Source organism: Ruditapes philippinarum, unplaced genomic scaffold (genome assembly GCF_026571515.1).
Source record: "Ruditapes philippinarum isolate M1 unplaced genomic scaffold, ASM2657151v2 ctg974_1_1_1_1, whole genome shotgun sequence".
Lineage (NCBI taxonomy): Eukaryota > Metazoa > Mollusca > Bivalvia > Venerida > Veneridae > Ruditapes > Ruditapes philippinarum.
Window position 1 is genome coordinate 18,641 of NW_026854456.1, and position 21,562 is coordinate 40,202.

Here is a 21,562-nt window from a genome sequence, read left to right on the forward strand (position 1 = left end):
CCCTGAAAGGAATAATGCCGAGGTGAAGCCCTCAGGACCATTATTCATTTTGCGGGCCATTCATCACCTTACAGTGTAATCTCTTATTTTACTCGCCTATTCGGCAAAAGAAACACTTACGTGACGTCAAATAATGTACGAGGGGTTATCCAAAAATTCGTGGCGTAAAATTTATTTGAGATATTGATTTGATAAATAACAAATAAACACAGAAAAATCATGCAAGTAGCTTCTTATATTACGACAATATTTAATTTTACATAAACACATGTCGGCGACATTACATTTACTATTGTAGAGTAAAACAAATAAGGCCTTCTATTGCTAATTTTAAAACTCAAATATATGCCAGATATACAGTTGAAAAATACATAGCTAAACAGAATCAAACATATGAATTGTTTCAGAAATCATGGCAGAAATACAAAAACCTAGCAAATTTAGAATAGTGTTTGTGTATTCTGTGTATTAATGAAGGTTTAAGTCATGTATTATAATTCTACAACTTTGCACTTCACTGCTGCGGCACCAGGAGACACCATCAAAAATCTAGAATTCCCTATTATTTGAAATTTGAATCTGAGATAGAAATCCTTCTAGTAGATTTCACCGAACCTTTTTTTATTTTCTTCATTTTTATATCCTTTTTCTTTGAAAAGCATATTTATCCCATAGGTACAAAATCTGAATATTTAATTTTAAGCATTCATTACAACATTACTTTAAGCTATAGAGTAAAACTCTAAATATTATTAAAGGGGGAGGAAGGAAAGGTATGCCTCCTTTCCTCCTTTTCTCAAAATCACTGTACAGTATGAAAATCCTCAACTGATATAGAATTCTCTCTACTGCATCAGAATAAAGCAATATTGATAATAGTTATGTACAAAGGATATGGTTAATACAGGTTCAATTGAAATCAATGTATTTGTACTGATTAATATGGTTTCATATGAAATTACTGTATTTGGTGCTGATTGATATGGCTTCATTTGAAACTATTGTATTCGAACAGATTAATATAGTCTCATTCAAAACAGTTGTATTTGTACTGATTAATATTGCTTCATCCAAAACTACGTACTGGTACTAATTAATATGGCTTCTTTCGAGACCGTTTTGTAGTTTTTTTTGGACTGTTTAATAGGGCTTCACTTGACACTTGTGTAATTGAACTAATTATATAGTTTTCATAGGAGACTATTATACTTGTACTGATTAATATTGCTTCATTTGAGAATATTTGTTTTTATACTGATTAATATAGCTTCATTTTGAAACTAGTGTATTTGTACTGATTAATCTGACTTCATCTGAACCTTGTGTATTCGTACTGATTAATATGGTTCCATTTAAAACTATTGTATGTGTACTGACAATTACCAAAAAAACACATGTCGGCGACAGTGGCTCACTCCAATAAGTTATTGATGTCAACGTTGTAATAAAGTACAACTTGTGCTACGACGTTACGCAGTAAATTATGACAGTTACAGCTTCTCAAAGTAATGTCCGTTTTCCCGTCCATCACTAAATCTCTTATGCCACTTTAACACTTATGATCGTGGAATTTTATTTTCGCTGTTCGCCTGCTGAATGTTTTCAAATATTTTTGTAGGTGTCATTTCCAAATTATAACAAAACTTTATGATGGCGCGATTTTCTCATATCTATGTGTCCGCCATTTTGCCATTGTAATAAAATATTTATAAATATAAAATAATTATTTATTGACGCAGTTACCTGTTCCTTTCAAAATGTGTTTATAATATTCTACAAGGTATGCTGATAAAATGTCATTACAATACACGTTGACGTTCAATAGATATTTAAAAAAAGTCCATGAATTTTTGGATAACCCCTCGTATTTGACTATAACGTATATTACTTTGGATGTCGACTTGTTTTGAACTTGTTTTACGGCGGAACTACTATTTTTAGTTCTTGTTAAATATACATGTATTTGCATAATAAATATCAACATACGGTTTGTACAATTTTAGCAAATAAATTGATTTCAAGTGCCCGGGATCCATATTAAGATGAATTTCCGAAATATGTCACGTAATTGCTTCCGTACAATAGTTGTTCTCAACGTGTTCCATTTTTAAACCAATCAATGTTGAAGGTGTGTGCGTGCCCACCAATCGTTTATTTATAAACCTGAAGGTGTGTACGAATTGTTTACATTAGTATAATAAACACGCGCGTGCGAAGGGATAACTTTCTTGTGAACTGTAAGTTTCATTCACATATTTTTACCATTGTCAACATTTTTAAAAAATTAAAGTCAAGTTTAATAAAATAGATTTAAGACTATTTTGTCGACTTTGTCTAAAAACTGAATGACCTGAATCTAAGCTAAAAGTTTGCATAATAGATTATAACATTTAAGGACTTTTAGCCACGTGACCTTACATTGAACCTACAAGTATTTGAAAGAAGCGAACAAATGTTATCGATTTCTCATTCTGTTCATAGCTTCTTGTATGTACAGACAATTTATTTTGAAAAATCTTTCCTTGATAGTTATTTTTGTTCTGATGTACATAGTACATAATAATTTGGTATTTTACTGATGATATCATCTAGGGAGATTTACATGCATATAATAATTTGGTATTTTACTGATCTAGAGAGATTTACATAGTACATATAATAATTTGGTATTTTCACTGATCTAGGGAGATTTACATAGTACATATAATAGTTTGGTATTTTCACTGATCTAGGGATATTTACATAGTACATAAAATAATTTGGTATTTTCACTGATCTAGGGATATTTACATAGTACATATAATAATTTGGTATTTTCACTGATCTAGGGAGATTTACATAGTGCATATAATAATTTGGTATTTTCACTGATGATCAAATATCATCTAGGGAGTTTTAAGTATCATTAGTCAATTAACACTGATTAAATCACAAAGGTATTTCATATTCTCTATAAACTGTAAGTACTATACATGTGTAAATATAGTTACACGAGGAAAGTTCGATAACTGAAAACAGATCAAGAGAACCATCCTTATATGATGTGTATATAAACTGATAAAATCTATATTCTGTTTCAGCAGACTGTTTCTGCGCTTACGTCATCAGATAGTTGTGAAATAACTATAAAGATTGAAGATAACATATTTTTTAGATAGATACTCTATTGAACTCGATGATTATTCGGATATACATGTGCATTAACTAACGATCGAATTACTGTAGACAGCAATATTACAGTATTGGAATAACTGACGAGTTACTACGACCTTGCTATACTCAGCAGACGTCCTTCAGAAAATCTTTAGTGAAGGACAGAAACTATAGGAGACTGAGTCTACATCTCACTCATTTAATGGCAACACCGGTTATCATAGTTCACGGAGGCGCATGGACTATTCCTGATAAGCTTATAAGCCGTCACGTGACGGTACGAAATGTGCTGCACCACGTGCAGGTTATGCGTTTTTAGCACGTGGAGGCTCAGCTCTGGACGCCGTGCAAGCTGCGGTTTTAGTGCTGGAAGATGATCCCACATTTGATGCCGGTAAGTTACTTTACGTTAAAATGACTCGTTTTTGTGTAAATTTATTTATTGATTAGATGCATCTTTTTAAGCTTATATAATGAAATAACATTGCTAAAATATGGGTTTGTCTTGAAAATAATGAATGTGAAACACACTTTGATGCAAGCGAGTGTGGATATCTGAAAATATATTGCAGGAACTAACAGTTACCATTCTATGAACTTGGTCTTTAACGTAAGTTAATAACCAAGTTTTTGTACAACCAAGTTTTTGTAAGAAAAGTGTATTTTTGTTAATCACGGGAAAAGAGAGACATATAGTAAAACAGGATATGACTAAGTAACTCACTCGGAGGAAGATTTCATTTCATTGGTCTATTTTCTCATGTCCGGAAAAATATACTTCTATATTAAAACAAAGACACATTTTCTAACTAAAGCAAGCTATTTTCACGTCAATTTATCGTTTAATGGTCTTTAAATGAAAGAATTTCAAACTTTCAACACATGTCATTGAATAGCCAATTAGGTGCAATGCTGAGGAATTGAAAAATTATCGAATAAACAATTTTATTCCACAATGTTAGCAAATTTCAACATACAATGTATAAGGATAACCTGTATAATGTCACGTATGCATAATGATGCGTGCATCTTCCCGCGCAACAAGCTTGTTTATAGTTAAATTTAAATTTGTTTGTTTATTTAAATTCGTTAAGGACTTTCATTGCCAAATGATTTCAATTATAATAAAGGAATGTTTCGTTATTAAAATGACATCGCAAGTTTCCTTCGATAAGCCAATAAAACAAAGGCAGACATTTTTTTCTTCAGAATGATCTATATTGTTTCTAGTCACAGATCCTGGCAGATTTTGTGATACAGATCCGGGTGTGCAGTGATGGGTTTTGAAATAAATGTTTGCTATAAGACTCTGTTTATTGGAAGACGAACCTTTAAAGATGGTTGTATTAGCGGTATTTTGGTACAGCGATAATAATATCTTAAATTTAGAAAATACGATATCTTTTTAAAACGAGTCAGATTAACTTCTCTCTTCCTCACGGTGCGTGCACGTCTCAGAGAAGGCACAAGACACCGGCAGAAGATTTGAAGAACCTGGGATGGCGATAAATAAACAAAGACCAGAACTTGTACTTGCGGACCAGCAGTTGATGTCCTGACTAAAGATGAGGGGTGATGCCTAACAAAGTATAGGCAGGGACGAGGAGGAAAGTGTGCCTTTTCAGGGATTGTCTATTCAGGTTTCTCATTGGCCGCCGTACATTGACCTACTTTTGGCTGAAAATTCATATTTGGGATATTACTCCGGAGATGAATATCACCACCTTGCGCTTCAAACTCATGACTGATGACGTGTCCTGCAATTGGTCCGTACGCGTCAGCAAAAGCTGCTCATTGTGCTCTTGTAGGCTAAATAGTATACTACAGACAGGAAGTGTCAAATTAATTCAATTTACCGTCACAGTTACAGTCGATATGGTCCATTTAACTGTATGAATTACAACTCCATTTCGGGCAGCTTATCGATATTCATTCATTCATTCATTCATTCATTCATTCATTCATTCATTCATTAACTCGTTTGTTCGTTCGTTCGTCCGAGATTTTGAAATCTTAATAATTTGTAAGGTTTTACATGTAATTTTGGTGTTGAAATAATAGTAATTTGTGTCAGTTATGATGACAGCAATGTGAAACTCAGTTGTAAACTATTTAAAGAACTTGACATTCTTCCAAAAATATTCCCAGTATAATGTTATAAAACTTTGTGCCACCGAGTGTATAACTACTTGCATGTGCTTTAAATTAAAATAAATCATTTGTTTAAAAGTTACTTTTTTATATATACATGTAGTTCGTGGATAGATTGTTTGATTGATATAAACTGTTTTCCTTAGCTCTAGGTAGAAAAAAATCTTTTTTTTAATGTAAATGGCTGTTAAAAAAATCCTAATAATATTTTTCGAAGTATTTAGATTGTTAATGCATTCGCTATATAGGCGAAATAACCGACTACCCGATATAATTTTAATGTATGGAAGTTCCGATGGGACATTACGTTAGACGACGAGTTCTTAAATTGTTTTGTAAATGCGGAGTTAAATTGCAAATTTACGATTTAACTACAATTCTGTATATTTGTTAACTCAATTCTTTCATAAATAACTTTCAGTATCTGTTACAAATATTACCACGGCGAATTTTCGTGATATTTAAATAATATCAAATGCATTCGAGACTCGAACCGCGGGTCTCTGGATTGCCGGTCCAGTTTGCTCACCACTACACCACAGCGGCCGTTGTATTTTCTTCGTGCTTCAAGTCCTGCCTGTGGCATGATTTTCTATGTATAGTTTTCCGCTTATGACTTTTTTCCTTTCATATACATGTACTAGTATATTATTTCGGTAGTTGTCTTAAACAAAAATAATTGTGTTTCCCATAAGATATTTATGATAAGAAAAAAAAACCCGAAAAGTAGCTATAAATAGCTCGCCACTATGCAATAAAGTTAAAATAACTTAGATATATAAGGTCAATTAGCACAAAGAATAAGCAACGGCTGATGCAGTAATGGACCCGCAATCAAGAGACGTTTAATTACCGGCTGCGGTGTGCCGATCTTTTGGCAAAATAACAGACATGCGTTCGATTTTAAAAGTGAACGATATTTATTTTCTATATTTCCCGTAATTCTTTTCGCACAAAGTTCTGTAAGCACGCAACACATACACACAAACACAATTTTAAGTTTGAGTTTTTGCAGACAGATCTCTAACAATACTTTATCCTTGTTATAAAGTTAATAATTAAGTTGTGTTACAAAATTAATGCTATTTTGCCAATCCATGTACGTGGTATTAGGATAAATTCTGATAATTTTTTTAGGAACGGGGTCCGTATTGACCGCAAATGGTGATGTCGAAATGGACGCTGTAATAATGGACGGCAAGACGTTAAAATCTGGAGGCGTGGCTTGTGTACATAATATACAAAATCCTATTACCCTTGCCAGGGAGGTAATGGAAAAGGTACACCATTTTTATGCAAAAAATATATTAACAAATGCTTTGTTCTTTAAAAATGATTACCATACAAAACAACGATTGTAAGTAAATAAGCTGTTGCTCAATTTTGTCGAGACCGCTTGCACTTCCACTTCTGGCATATATTTTAATGCTTGTGCGTCCGTGCGTGCGTCCGTCCGGATTTGTCTGGTCTATATCTTGGTCATTCTCTGGCGGATTACAAAATAATTTAGTACAAATGTTCAACATTTTGGGGTAGTGTGTCACAAACAAAAAAGGTCAATGTCACACTAAGGGGTCAGCGCAAAACCCTTGTGCAGAGTGTAACTACCACATGCATCGAGAGATTTTAATAGAATTCGGGACAAATGTTTTCAATAGTGAGTGTTAAGGGAACAATTCAGTTGTCTCTAGTGAAGGTCAAAGTCACATTTAGTGGTCAAAGGTTTAATAACGAAATAAAACATTCATTTGCGAGTACATGTATAACTTCTATATACATGGATGGATTTTCATCTTCATCCATAAATGACCTTGACCTTCAAGGTCAAAAATCCAAATTTTTGTTGGTTCTTGCTATTATTGGCTGTAACTTTTTTATTTTTGAATGGATTGTCTTTTAACTTCAACATAATAATCTTCAAGGATAGCCCTTTAAAATTACTAGACAGACCTTGACATTCACTCATAAATGACCTTGACTTTGAAGGTCAAATTATTGAAATTTGCATTTTTTTTTGGCTATTATTGGCTGTAACCTTGTTATTTTTGAATGGATTGTCTTCAAACTTGAACATAAAAATCTTCAAGAATAGCCCTTTAAAATAACCTGACAGACCTAGACCTTCACTCATAAATGACCTTGACTTTGAAGGTCAAATGATTCAAATTTTCATTTTTTTGGCTGTAACTGGCTGTAACTGCTATTATTGAATGGATTGACTTCATATTAAAACAGAACATTCTTAAGGACAAGACCTTAATGTTTATAAAACACAAATTGACCTTGGCTATTTTATGACCGTGACCTTGAAGGTTAAATTATTGAATTTTCACTGATTTGTGCATTAAATGACCATATATATGGTCATTTCATGCACAAATCAGTGAAAATTCAATCATGTACGCATTTATAAATATACGCATTTATATATATATACGCATTATATCTCCTTGATCTGAAGTTTACAGGTTCAGGTTTGAATCAAGACGTATGTGCTCGACATTCTGCCTGTGGGCATGTCTAGTTTCTTCTAGTTCATTGTAATGTATTTTTACTCTTTTTTTTGGAAAGAAATAGAGGTATTGCGACTTGTCGGCGTTGCCTTTGCCGGTCACAAACTGGTACCTTGATCATAAGTTCTTTGTGTATTGTCTTCATACTTGGTCACAACAACCATTGGCACAAGACCTTTTATTAGATAAGACTAAGTGACAACACGAGCTTATGTGATCACAATTCGTCCGGCGTTCGTCCGTTAACTTTTACTTGAAATGACATCTCCTCATAAACCGCTAAACCAATTTCATACAAACTTCACAGGAATGTTCCTTTAGTGGTCACCTTAAAAAAATCTATGGATGCTATGGCAACTGAAAGAAAAAAAAAACTTAAAAAAACTTCTTTAAAAAAACCCCAAAGAGCTAGAGCTTACATATTTAGCATGGAACATCTTCTAGTGAGTGTATACCAAGTTTGTTAAAAGAAAAGCCCCGGGTTCAAAATTAGCCCCGCCACGTTGGGTCATTGGTTTTCCTTATATGTACACATGACCTTTTATTAGATAAGACTATGTACACATGTACAGGAGCAGTAGTCCAGTGGTAGGACGCGCGCTTAGGGATCGAGAGGTCCCGGGTTCGAACCCCACCAGGGGCACTGCTAATTTCCTTGAGCTGCGATTGCTTCACTTCACCCAGGTGTAAATGGGTACCTGCGAGGGTGGTATAATTCCGTTGCGCCAATGTGTCGGCTGCACTAAGATGAGTTAAAAGACTCCCCAGGGAGATTGATAGATAGATACCAGTAGCCCGATGACCAGGGGTAATAGCTGAAAAGTCGGTGAACGTGCGTAAGCATGAAACTTAGACTATAAAATGCAATTACTTTACTGTACATCTTTTGGAACTGTTGTTTTTTCTTATTAGAGAAATAGCTTTAAATGACTTTGACTGTGAAGGTCAAATTATTGAATTTCGGTTAAAGTGTCATTATCTTATTATCTGTGTACGGATTTGATTTAAATTTGGACAAAACAAGACTTACTACCAAACAAACATATAAAGAATTTAGATGTAACCTTGACCTTAAATTGATCTTGACTGTAAAGGTCAAATTTATGAAATTGATGAAATTCTCTTGCTTTTTCCGTAACTGACAATAACGTTGACATTTATAAATAAATACTCCATATTAAGACACAACATCACTACTTAGGTCAGGACCTTCATATATATATATATACACAATGTATATATATATATATATATATATATATATATATATATATATATATATATATATATATATATATATATATATATATATATATATATATATATATATATATATAAAACTCAAATTGACCTTGACCTTGAAGGTCAAATTATTTCTTTCTCAGTGATATCGCGATGGCTCTTGTGCTTTTTTTATTATTGTTGTTTTTGGAATGTCGATAATTATGATAGTTCGGAGCGAAGCTTTCATATATCATTTGTAAATGGGGAGCTATGTAGGAGCACATTTGTCTCGGAACACAATTGTCTTACGTAAGACCGATGCGGTCGCATTTTGTCCCACATGACTCAAACGTATACCGAAAACAAAAATGTGTGTGACAAATGTGGTCCGATCAAGATTTTTTAGGGATAAGAAAGCACATTTGTCTCATGTTTTTTTAGGGCCAAGAAAGCACATTTTCTCATGCCATTTTCTCTGAATTATTTGTCACATATTTTCCAACGGCAGAATTTCTTTTAAGAATCGTGGTTCGCCGTTTTACCTCTTGTCAAGTGTAATTATTAATAGATTACTAATGCTTTTTTATGAAATCTTTAACCTAAAACCTACAGTGGAACTATTAATTCATATATCTCTTATTCAAGAAATTTGATTGGCTGAACCTATAGGCATACACTGAAACATACAGAATCCCGTTCACGATGGTACAATGGTTAAAGCGCAACGGCAGTAAAGTACGATGATGAAAACACGATGATACAACGTGAAACAATTATTGTACGATGGTGAAACAACCATGGTACAATGGTGAAACAACGAAGGCACGAAGATGAAAAATGATGGTACGATGGTGAAAACACGATGCTTCGATGTTGAAAATACGATGGAACGATGATGAAATTGCGATGGCATGGTGATGAAAACGCTATATTATTTTCATCATCGTGTAATCGCATGATCGTGATTTCACCATTGTGTCATCGTGTTTTACATCATCTTACCATCGCGGTTCCACCATTGTACACTATCGTGCATAGCGGTTCAGGGAGACAAAAATATTACTTATGTCCAAACGGAACACCAATATCAGGTGATATTTGAACGATCTGCGGATGTTTCTAAATTCAATATTTCACCATTTTCATGTTAAAATGTTGAATTCTGCTTCAACCGGCACTAGGGGTGCGGACGGTAGTTTGCACTTGACAGTTCCGTTAATGAACAGACTCAATCAAACCAAGCTTGCAACATTTTCAATGTTGCCGTTTTGCACTTTCTTTAGAGCTTGGTATTTTCTCTATTTTATCGTTTCGCGTCTCGCCGGAATCTCGCGGCTTCGCATCTTGTACGTCGACGCGAGACAAGAAAATCCTTCGAGGTCATATACCGCTAAATAGTTTTCCCATTATATTCTATATAAAATTGACATTTTTCAAAGAGCTACAAAACATAACCAGACCCACAGCTAGAGAACAAATCCTTATCTCATTTAAAAGAATTATGATAAAACTGATATAAAATGATGAGAAAAGTAGGGTCAAGTATCTTCATAAAATGATGAGAAAAGTAGGGTCAAGTATCTTCTAAGAAAAAATTTCTGGCGTCACATTTGTAACTGTAAAATCACTTCAGAAATTTTTTTGCTAATACGTGGGAGAACCACCAATATTAAATTTAAATTCAACTTATCAAATACAACTTTTGCTCGCATGTTTTTCCTTCCAAAATGTCAAAAACATATCCATAATGAAATTTAAACTGAAAACAGCTTACGTTAAGTCGTCTATGGCCATGCAGAGTGAAAAATAGTGTCCAATAACCTGTCTGCCATTATTCTACAAGGCCAGATGGTTCCCGCGCTGGTTCCTTTACCACAATCAGGCCTTTGAGAAGCACTGACACGATATACGCGATATTTTACCTACAGACGCAAAAAGCGAAATTCCGTCAAAACTTTTAGCGAGGCATGATATTCCACCGTGAAATCTTGTGGTACGGATTACTTTGACATTGCGAGTTCTGGTGTTAAAATATCTTGCCTTGCTCTGTGTCTCGGCGGAATGTCGCGTCTCGCCCGATTCTGCGAGACCCGATATTCCATAATTATGGAATAACCCGTTTTTTTAGGAACATGTGCACGTTGTAAATTCTTTTTCAATGGCTGATCTACTACAAGCAACAATTCTCGGTAAATGGCGATATTTTTTTAAAAACAAAATACGTGTAGGATGATCTTTCATGTTATTTCTTAGATCATTTAGGGGTTTCCGTGGCCGAGAAAAAAAAAACACTTGCCTTTTACCGCTCTAGGGTTTGACACTTACTCGGCGCGTCGAACTATTCATGCAAGAAAGCCTGTCAGGGGGTCAAATAAGGAATACCTATCCGCGTGCGCACGCGATAGTTATCGCGAACTTATGCCATAACTACCCGTTTAGAACGAAATAGCTATCGCGTGTGCACGTTATATTATCGCGTGACCACGTAATAGCTATTCCGTGCGCACATGATAAATAAGAAAATCCTATGTCCCCTTTATGCCACCGTAGATACTATATTGTTGTTGCTTAAGAAATAATAAAACTTAAAGCATCGGAATGAAACGTGTCACAACGATAAGAATTGACTCTGTGCATATGGATATTGCACTGGTGAAAATTTTCATTGTGGCATGCAGAACAGGGATATTCTTTAAGTTAATATATGACTCTTATGCATAGGCAGGAAGTTTTTGACTGACCGGAAATTACCTAAAAACGGTATTATAAATACAGAAAACACAGAACAATGGCTGGTAGCCGGTATAAGGACGGGCATAATTATTGCCTTTTAGAATTTTATGGAAGAATGTGAGACAAATTTGCTTCGAGTGTCCTTTCTATTGCGGGTCGAACACATCTTCCTAATTTCCATTTTGTCGCAAATATGAATGTTCACGAGCACATAAGTCACACATCGTGAGACAAATGTGCTCAGAGACAAATGTGCTCCTACAGAGCTGTTTTGAAATAATAAAACAATGTAAGGCAGTTTAGTTATCTCTGAACTTTTTAAGAATTAACATGATCATGCGTAGAATTAGAATAAAAACAGTGGATAGTGGTTTAGTGGAAATGAAGCCAACTGTGTTGAATGGCATGTACATTCTAATGAAGACTTTTAGTAAAAAATATTCTGGCAAGTTCTTAGATAAGTACTAGTATTTAGACAATGGCTTATATATTTATAGAAGTGTCGAGCAGTCTGCGATAATCGTAACTGTTTGATATTTTTTCTTTTATTTTTACCGGAAAAAAAACATCTAGAATTTTCTGCGTTTCGAATACGTTTTTGAAATATTTATAAAGTGTTTTCCTTAATATTCAAAATTCATTAAATAATAACACATTTTATATATGTATATATTGTAATTAAATAATAACACATTTTATATATGTATATATTGTAATTAAATAATAACACATTTTATATATGTATATATTGCAATAATAACACATTTTATATATGTATATATTGTAATTAAATAATAACACATTTTATATATGTATATATTGTAATTAAATAATAACACATTTTATATATGTATATATTGCAATAATAACACATTATATATATGTATATATTGCAATAATAACACATTTTATATATGTATATATTGCAATAATAACACATTTTATATATGTATATATTGCAATTTTGACAGACTGACCACTGTTTGCTTGTTGGACCAGGAGCAAATTTGTTTGCCGAGGAAGTTGGGATAAAAAAAGTTCCAACAGAATCTCTCGTGTCGGACGAGGCTTTGCGAGAACTTGAATGTTATAAGGCGTATGGGAACACGGTCGATGATCTCTTTAGACAACGGTATTCATTATATGCTGATCTGTAAATATTGAAGTATTAAAAGACAATCTGAAAATTCATAATTTGAAAAATTATTTGGTACCACCAAATAAGTCAATGTTTAGTTGTTGCGTAGTTGATGATGATGGTTTTTATAATCTAATTCTATTTTCTTAAATGATATCATATTGATTGTTGATATATACATTTTGTTGAATTCCAATTACAACAGAATTTATGCACATCTTTTTACTACAAGTTAGACGATGTGGGAAGGGTCAACTCTCTAATGTTGTTAAAACTTGTGGCCCGACCCTTTTGCTTTTTATGAATAACCATCCATGTAATAACTGTAAATTTATTAGACGCCGCGTGCACGCGACGTCTAGTAGATATGCATTCGTCTATTTAGGAATGGGGACAATTTTAGTCTTGCTTTTGTGTATTTTATTTTGTTTTAACAAAATCACAATGTTTTCAAATTTTCTAATGAAAATAGCTTTTCTGATGTACAACATGCCACCTAGCTTTAAGGAATTTAAATAAACGTTTAACTGAAGAAGTAATAGTGCCATGTTTGAATGTCATATTCCTTTTATCATAATCTAATATTTTATTCGCCTAATTAATAACGTACCAAGCCAATCTATAGTCGATCGCTCTAAAACTTAACGGTTGAGAGAGGTACGACTGATGCAGTGTCACTAACTTCATTTGCTCCGCCTCTGTTGAAGTACGGCTCCGCCTTAAATTGTCGCCAAATTTAATATGGTGCTCTGTATGCTAGCATTTAGTCTTCGTTGACGGAGGGAAGGAAACCACGGCAACTATAATCAATATCACTTCCTTACAAAATAAGGATGAAACGTTTTCCTGAAGTTATCATAAGAATTCCATCGTTCGTATAACATTTTCTCTCCCGTGATAGTTTATATACCAAAACAAGCAATTCAAATTATTGATCGTTTAATCAGTGTTCCACTTATTTGTTCTTTTTGGCTCCATTTGTTTTGGAAAACTTGTTCCGGTTAGGTGGTTTCCTGCTTACATTTGTTAGTGCACGATTGAACGGGAAACCAGCTGCAATCTTGCCAATCGCAACTTTTCGACCCTTTCCGTCACTCTTCGAATTAATGATAATAAACGAGGTAGTTCCGATTGCAATCGTGACAATTCGGGCGATTCCGTCATACTGCGGAATTAGACGAATAATATTACGGAAATCTAAGCTATTTTAGTTACTTCGGTAATCCCAGTTTGTTTATATAAATAGATTTCTATTTTTACTTGATTTATCGAAATTGTTCCGTTTCAATTCTTTTTCAAGACGCAAAAGTTAATTTCTTTTATAATTGGTTTTTGTCTTTATTAGTTTTATACAACAGAGAATGGTTACTGTAGTAGTATTCCGTCTCCAAAGGGCGGTCCTGCTTACCAAAAGATCGTGACCGAATCACGCAGAATATTAGTGCATAATCAAGTTATGACAGAGGTGAGGTAATCTAAAAATAGCCCATGCATATCATTAACCTTACCACGTGTTGTCGATCATAGATATTTTAGGTGTAACACAGTTGATACATGCATATTAATTGGTACCATGCACGTAACGAAGTCTTTTAGTGCATTTACTTGTTCTCTTAAGCTGCTATATAAATGAAATTAGCAACTGCCAAAACGAATGACTCTCTGCGAAAAAAGTGGAAATGAAATGTGCACACTTGTTTCCCTTCAGTATGATAGATAGATCTCCACGTGAGAGCCAATGTTAGTATTTTTACGATTGATTATTTTCTTTATTAGTTTTATACAATAGAGAATAGATTTCGAATCGTTTTTGACAAAAAATATTCGTTTTTACAAAAAAAGTTATCGTCAGCATGTTCCCGTTCAGTTATAATCAGTGGACTTCTGGTCCCTCTTTGGTCCAAATCTGCACGCATAACACTGGTGCTCAAACAAATGGGCACAGGTGCTCGTCCAGTCTTGGGCTTACCCTACCTATCCCTTTAAAAGTGAAACTCTTTTTTTTTCGAGAAAAAAAAACCAAATAAACCCTTTATGATATACAAATACCGTAATTAAAAAAAATGTGATAATAAAAAGACAATTTTAAAGGGATGGGACGATGGCACAACTGAGCAAGCCTTTCCTTTTAAAAGGAAACTTTATTGCCATTTGATTGATGCACATAACAATATTTCTCAGACATCATTAGATCATCAACACAATAAAAACGAGTATATTGTACTTATAAATTATAATACTCTAGCAAGCAGTTCGGCCAAAATTGGGCGTTTTCGAAAAGGTAAGGAGCTCAAAGCTCTTCCAGTGTTAAAACGAGGGTTGGGGTTTCAGGTTAGTATTAACAAAAATATACGAAAGTATGGATCAGTTAGATTTGAAAGTTTCAAGTTTTAAAACACAAATCTATGATAAAGCGTAAAATGAATTTGTTATTTTAGGGGAACAGGCCATGATACAGTTGGGGCAGTTGCAATCGACAGTAATGGAAATATAGCTTTTGGAACATCGACAGGTGGAATCTCGTGCAAAAAGCCAGGTCGAGTAGGAGACAGTCCTATCATTGGTGCGTATATTTAGTTGTTATATAATTCATGTGTGTGATCAGTTTAAATGATTGACTATGTCCTATGTGACTCTCAAACAGTGCTCTGGACAGAACACGTGATATTTCTGCTTTCAGAGATTACAAATGCCAAGGATATGTGTGAATGAGATTAAAGCTTTATTCGCTTTATGAAATAAAAATAACTGTCTTTGCCAAATTTGTATGATTAGGCTAATTTTAGTGTAATAAACTGCCGAATCAAAGTTATTTTAAACTTTAGATATTTGATCATTTTTATTAGCTTGACTATTAATTTTTTTTTAAAGAAATAGAGGTATTGTTACAGTCATGCCGTTGCCGTCGGCAAACGTGTACGTTGATCTTAACTTTTTATAAAAACCTTTAAGAATAGACCTTCAAGTAAACCTGACAGACCTTGCACTTCATTCATAAATGACCTTGACCGTAATTGAATATTTAGCTCACCTGTCACAAAGTGACATGGTGAGCTTTTAGATCGCTTTTCGTCCGTCGTCCGTCCGTAAACTTTTACTTGAAACGACATCTCCTCATAAACGGCTAAGCCAATTTATCCAAACCTCACAGTAACCTTCCCTAGGTGGTCACCTTTAAAAATTATTCAGATATTTTTATTCCATGCAAAACTCTGGTTGCCATGGCAACCGAAAAAAAACCTTAAAATATTTAAAAAAAAAACCCAAAAAGTTAAAGCTTAGATATTTGGCATGAAACATCTTCTCGAAAGTGTCAACCAAGTTTGTTCAAATAAAAGCCCTGGGGTAAAAATTGGCCCCGCCCTAGGGGGTCATTGATTTTCCTAATATAGTTAAAAGCTAAAAAATCGTCTTAAAAAACAAAGCGCTAGAGCTTAGATATTAAGCATGAAACATTTTCTAATGGGTGTCTACCAAGTTTGATCAAATGAAAGCCCTGGGGTTAAAATTGGTTCCGACAAAAAAGACTTCTTTAAAAATAACCAAAGAGCTAGAGCTTAGATATTTGGCGTGAAATATTTTCTAGTGAGTGTCTGCCAATTTATTTGAAAAATAGCCCTGGGGTCAAAATTGACCGCGCCCCAGGGACACATTGATCTTACTTATATTATACTTACTTATATAGTAAAAAAAAGGCTTCCTTAAAAATAACCAAAGAGCTAGAGCTTAGATATTTGGCGTGCGAGTGTCTGCCAGTTTATAAGAAAAAGGCCCTGGGGTTAAAATGTCCCGCCCGGGGGTCATTGATTTTCTTTATATGCATATAGTAAAAACAAAACAAAATCTTCTTTTAAAAAACCCAAATAAGTATTCTGACTCAGGGCTATAACTTTGTTATTTATGAAATGATTGACTTCATATTATAACAGAACATTCTATAGGATAAAATCTTCATGTATATCAAATTCAAGTTGACCTTGACTCTTTGATTTCCTTGACCTTGAACGTTTAATTATTGAATTTTCTCTGATTTTTGCTATAATTGACTGTAAATTGGTAATTGATAAATGGATTATCTCCATACAAAACAACATTTAAGGCAAGACCTTTTTAAAGGTTGAACTGAATTTGACCTTGAGCTTTCAGTGACCTTGATGTCAAATTATTGAATTTTGGTTAAATTGTCATAATTTTGTTATTTATGTATGGATTTCAATTAAACATAGACAAAACAAGTTCTGCTACCAAACAAACATTTGAATAATTTAGATTTGACCATGACCTTAAATTTACATTGACTGGTCGTACCCCGGATCACCCCGAACGTTTACCGGGGCTCTGTCGGGATATAGGTGAGACCGCAGCTTTATGGGGAAAAGTGCCACATAATGATCAATGAAAAAGCACATAAACCCCAAATGTTGGCATGTCCGTCCGTCCGCTATTCTTGTCCCGCTATTCTCGCCCGGGACATAACTTTGAAACAACAAGAGGTATTAACATGAAACTTTGTAGGTAGATAGATCTCATTGTGAAGAAGTGCAGTGCTAAAGAATCATAACTCTGCCTTGCCTAATTTTGGAGTTATTTCCTTTTGTTCATTTTTACACTTTGAACCTTGTCCGGGACATAACTCTAAAACTATAAGAGGTATCAACATGAAACTTTGTAAGTAGATAGATATTATTGTGTTGAAGTGAATTGCTAAGAAATCATAACTCTGTCTTGCCTAATTTTGGAATAATTGCCCTTTATTTTTTACACTTTGAACTTTGTCCGGGACATACTTAGTAACTCTAAAATTATAAGTGATATCGACCAGAAACTTTGTAGGTAGATAGACCTCATTGGGTGGAAGTGCAATGCTAAAGAAACATAACTTTGTCTAGCCTAATTCTGGAGTTAAAAAGTATGCCCATTGTTTATTTGTGCACTTTGAACTTTGTGTTGCCAGTTGGACATAACTCTTAAAATATAAGAGATATCAACATGAAACTTTGTAGGTAGAAAGATCTCGTTGGGTTGAAGGGCAGTGCTGAAAAACCATAATTCTGTCTTGCCTAATAAGTGAGTCATTGCCCTTTGTCCATTTGTACACTTTGAACATTGTCCGGGACATAACTCTAAAACTATATGAGATATCAACATGAAACTTTGTAGGTAGATAGATCTCATTTGGTGGAAGTGCAGTGCTAAAGAACCATAACTTTGCCTTGCCTAATTTAGGAGTTATTGCCCTTTGTTATTTTTTGTTTCACTTTTCACTTTGTCCGAGACATAGTTCTGAAACCATAAGAGATTTGTAGGTAGATTAATCTCATTAAATAGAAATGCAGTGCAAAACAACCTTAATTTGCCTTGCTTAATTTTGGAGTTATTGCCCTTTGTTCATTTTTGAACTTTGTCAGGGTCATAACTCTGACACTTCAAGAGATATACTTTTCTGTGTCCAAAACCCTCTCGGAGAGCATCATCCGGTTTAACCGGCTATCGTTTTTCTTCAATTTTTTTTTTTAAAGATTTGTTTAAACCGTTTGTTTGCTTTCAGAAAAAGTCAAAAAAGTCGAGCGTTGCCCCCGCCCGGTGGTGGCTCTTGTCGCTTTATTGTCCCCCGCCTTTTCTAAGAAAATAGGGGGATATAGAAAAAGGCTCCGTCCGTCTGTCTGTCCGTCACACTTTCGTGTCCGGTCCATAACTTTGTCATTTATCAAAGGAATCTGAAATAACTTGGCACAAATGTTTGTAATAATAAGAAGGGAGTTTGTAAATACTTGCCACAATTGTTCACAATAATGAGACGATGTGTCATGCGCAACAACCGGTCACCTACCTCCAAGGTCAAGGTCACACTTGGAGGTCAAAGTTTAACATAGTCTGTTATAGGGTATATTTTGTGTTTGGGCCATAACTTTTTCATAGATTGAAAGATTTTGTAAATACTTGCTACAAATAGTCACTATAATATGACAATGTGTCATGCACAACACTTGCACCCTTCAAGGTCACACTTAGAGGTCAAAAATTAACATAGTCTGTTTTAGGGTATATTTTGTGTCCGATCAAGAACTTCTTCGGGATTTTATAATAACTAGGCACAAATAATCACAATAAGAAGACGATATGTCAAGTACAACACCTGCATCCTTACCTCCAAGGTTTATGTCACACTTAGAGGTCAAAGGTTAACAGTCTGTTATATGGTATATTTTGTGTCCTGTCCATAACCTCTTCATAGATCAAGGGATTTTGAAAAAACTTGGCACAAATAGTCACAATGATAAGATGATATGTCATGCGTAACACCTGTGTCCCTACCTCCAAGGTCAAGGTCACACTTATATGTGAAAGATTTACATAGTCTGTTATAGGGTATATTTTGTGTCCGATCTATAGCTTCTTCATAGTTTAAGGGATTTTGAAAATACTTGGCACAAATAGTTACAATAATAAGAGATATGTCATGCATAACACCTGAAGCCCTACCTCCAAGGTCAAGGTCACACTTAGAGGTCAAAGCTTTACATGATAATTTTTTTAATTCCGTGTTTCATTTTATTTCTTTAATAAATTTATTGTTGCATTTGCAGATCTAGCATTGATCATAAGTTTTGACTGAAAGTCCTGAGATCCATACCTCAATCTTTTGAAATAGCACAATTTTATGCTTCGTATAAAAATTCCCCGAGGCGGGAGACGTTGGTAACTCTGTTACAAATTCTTGTTTAGCTTATGAAATGAAGCATATTAAGTTGTTTTTGTTTTTTTAAATGGCTTTAAATTACTCTTTAAAGGTGCCGGTGGTTATGCTGATAATGATGTGGGCGGAGTATCATGCACAGGTCATGGCGAGTCTATATTCAAGGTTGTCCTAGCTTATCAAATAATTACTTTGATGAAAACGGGTGAGTCATTGGTGAACATGCCTTCATTCATATACTAGTAGTTATAATTAAACATTCACTGTTCATATCACTGTTCAAGTAAAGCAGACTTTAAATTCTCTGGACTACATGTATATTACTATTTGTTATTTTCTATGAATGTTTTTAAATGATTTTATTTTCAAGTTTTGGCATTTATGATTTTTCGATATGAGTCAGCGGTTTTTTAGAGATCAATCAAGATCTGACAATATGCACTTCCGCACACCGCGGCATATGCACACCGCGATAAAAATTAGTTCTTTTTACTGATTGCAAAGATTACTTTGTTGTAGGTATATCGGCGCAAGAGGCAGCCGACAAAGCTTTGGCCAATATGGCTAATAAGGTTAATGGTTTTGGAGGAGTTATCGTTCTTAGTAATAATGGGGACCAGATAGCAAGCTTTACAACAGAGCGAATGGCTTGGGCCTGGGTCAAGGAGGGTGTTCTCCATCATGGAGTAAATCCCGGTGAAGATTTAACAGAGCCAATAGAAGAAGAGAAGGCAAATTGAAATTGGATTGCAAATCAATTTTTTTAAAAAATGCACGTGTTAATGTATAATCTCAAAATCTCACTTATTAGTCCCCTACCGATTTAACCGGTGGGGACTTTAGGTTTACCCTTTGTCCGTCCGTGTGTCCGTCAATCCGTCCAAAAACCTGGATCAGTGCTGAAAATATTTTTTATGAAACTTGATATATAGATAGACGGCAGTCTGAAGATTATGCAAATATTTTTCTATGTTAAAAACTTTGCTTGCTATGGTAACAAATACGCTGAAAGTATGGCAAATTTAATGCAAAATCTGGATCCTGTGATAAGGGAAAAAGTACTGAATATATTTTATGAAACTCGTTATGTGTAGACGGTAGTATGGAGATTATGCGCGTCTTTTTCTTTTCTTCCTATGTTGAAAACTTTGGTTGCTATGGCAACAAATAGGCTTAAAGTCTAGCATCTTTTTTCAAGAATTATCTCCTCCGAATTTTGCTTTTCCTGAGATCACTTTTAAAGAACTTTTCCAACAAGTTTACTTAAAATAGAGAAATGTTGAAATATTACATGTAGTTATACATATTGATCCTGAGAAAATTAGATCTTTTGATCATCTCTTGTATCAACATAATTTTCTTACTAGACAGGGAAACTTAGCACATTACTATGATACGGACAAACTAAGAACTCAAAAGATTTAATTTCATTCATGTCATTCATTCATTCATTGAATGGTCAATGGCCCTTCAGAATGTTGTTGGGGTTCTAACCGGTAGGGGACTTGTGATAATTGCTTCTATATTTATGAAATTGTGATTCAAAAGGACATGTGTGTTTTTTCAGTTTACATTTGTGCATAGCATGCTTCTACAGAGTGATGACACAAAATATACACATTGAATATGTACACTTATATCTGCCAAACTACACTTTAAAGTTAATTATGATACAGATATGAAGAAATGAAGGGACATGTTCTTCTGCAACAACCTCGTCACTGTTCACATAATTTGAAAATTTAGTCAATGAAATAAAAAGGATAAGATGTGCCACAACTTGAATACTAAGATATCATATGAATTAACTATACATGTGTTAATTTATAACCGGAATCTGTCATGTTTTGTTTTATTGTATTTTATTGTCCATTTCAGCATAATGAATACAACTTTCCTATTTCTCTGATTTATTTGTACATATCATCGAATTTATTTGGATAAAATGTTTGT

At 34.2% G+C, this 21,562-nt stretch overlaps 1 protein-coding gene across 1 annotated transcript; it reads left to right on the forward strand.

Annotated features, from left to right (window-relative positions):
* The first annotated feature begins 2,097 nt into the window (after positions 1-2,097).
* On the forward strand, positions 2,098-20,371 carry LOC132740179 (isoaspartyl peptidase/L-asparaginase-like). The gene is given in 8 exon segments (XM_060728036.1): positions 2,098-2,237; positions 3,084-3,410; positions 3,413-3,547; positions 6,442-6,584; positions 12,746-12,906; positions 15,351-15,475; positions 19,704-19,814; positions 20,129-20,371. Coding segments are annotated over 7 exon segments (951 nt in total). The 5' UTR covers positions 2,098-2,237; positions 3,084-3,355; the 3' UTR covers positions 20,350-20,371.
* Positions 20,372-21,562: the final 1,191 nt, after the last annotated feature.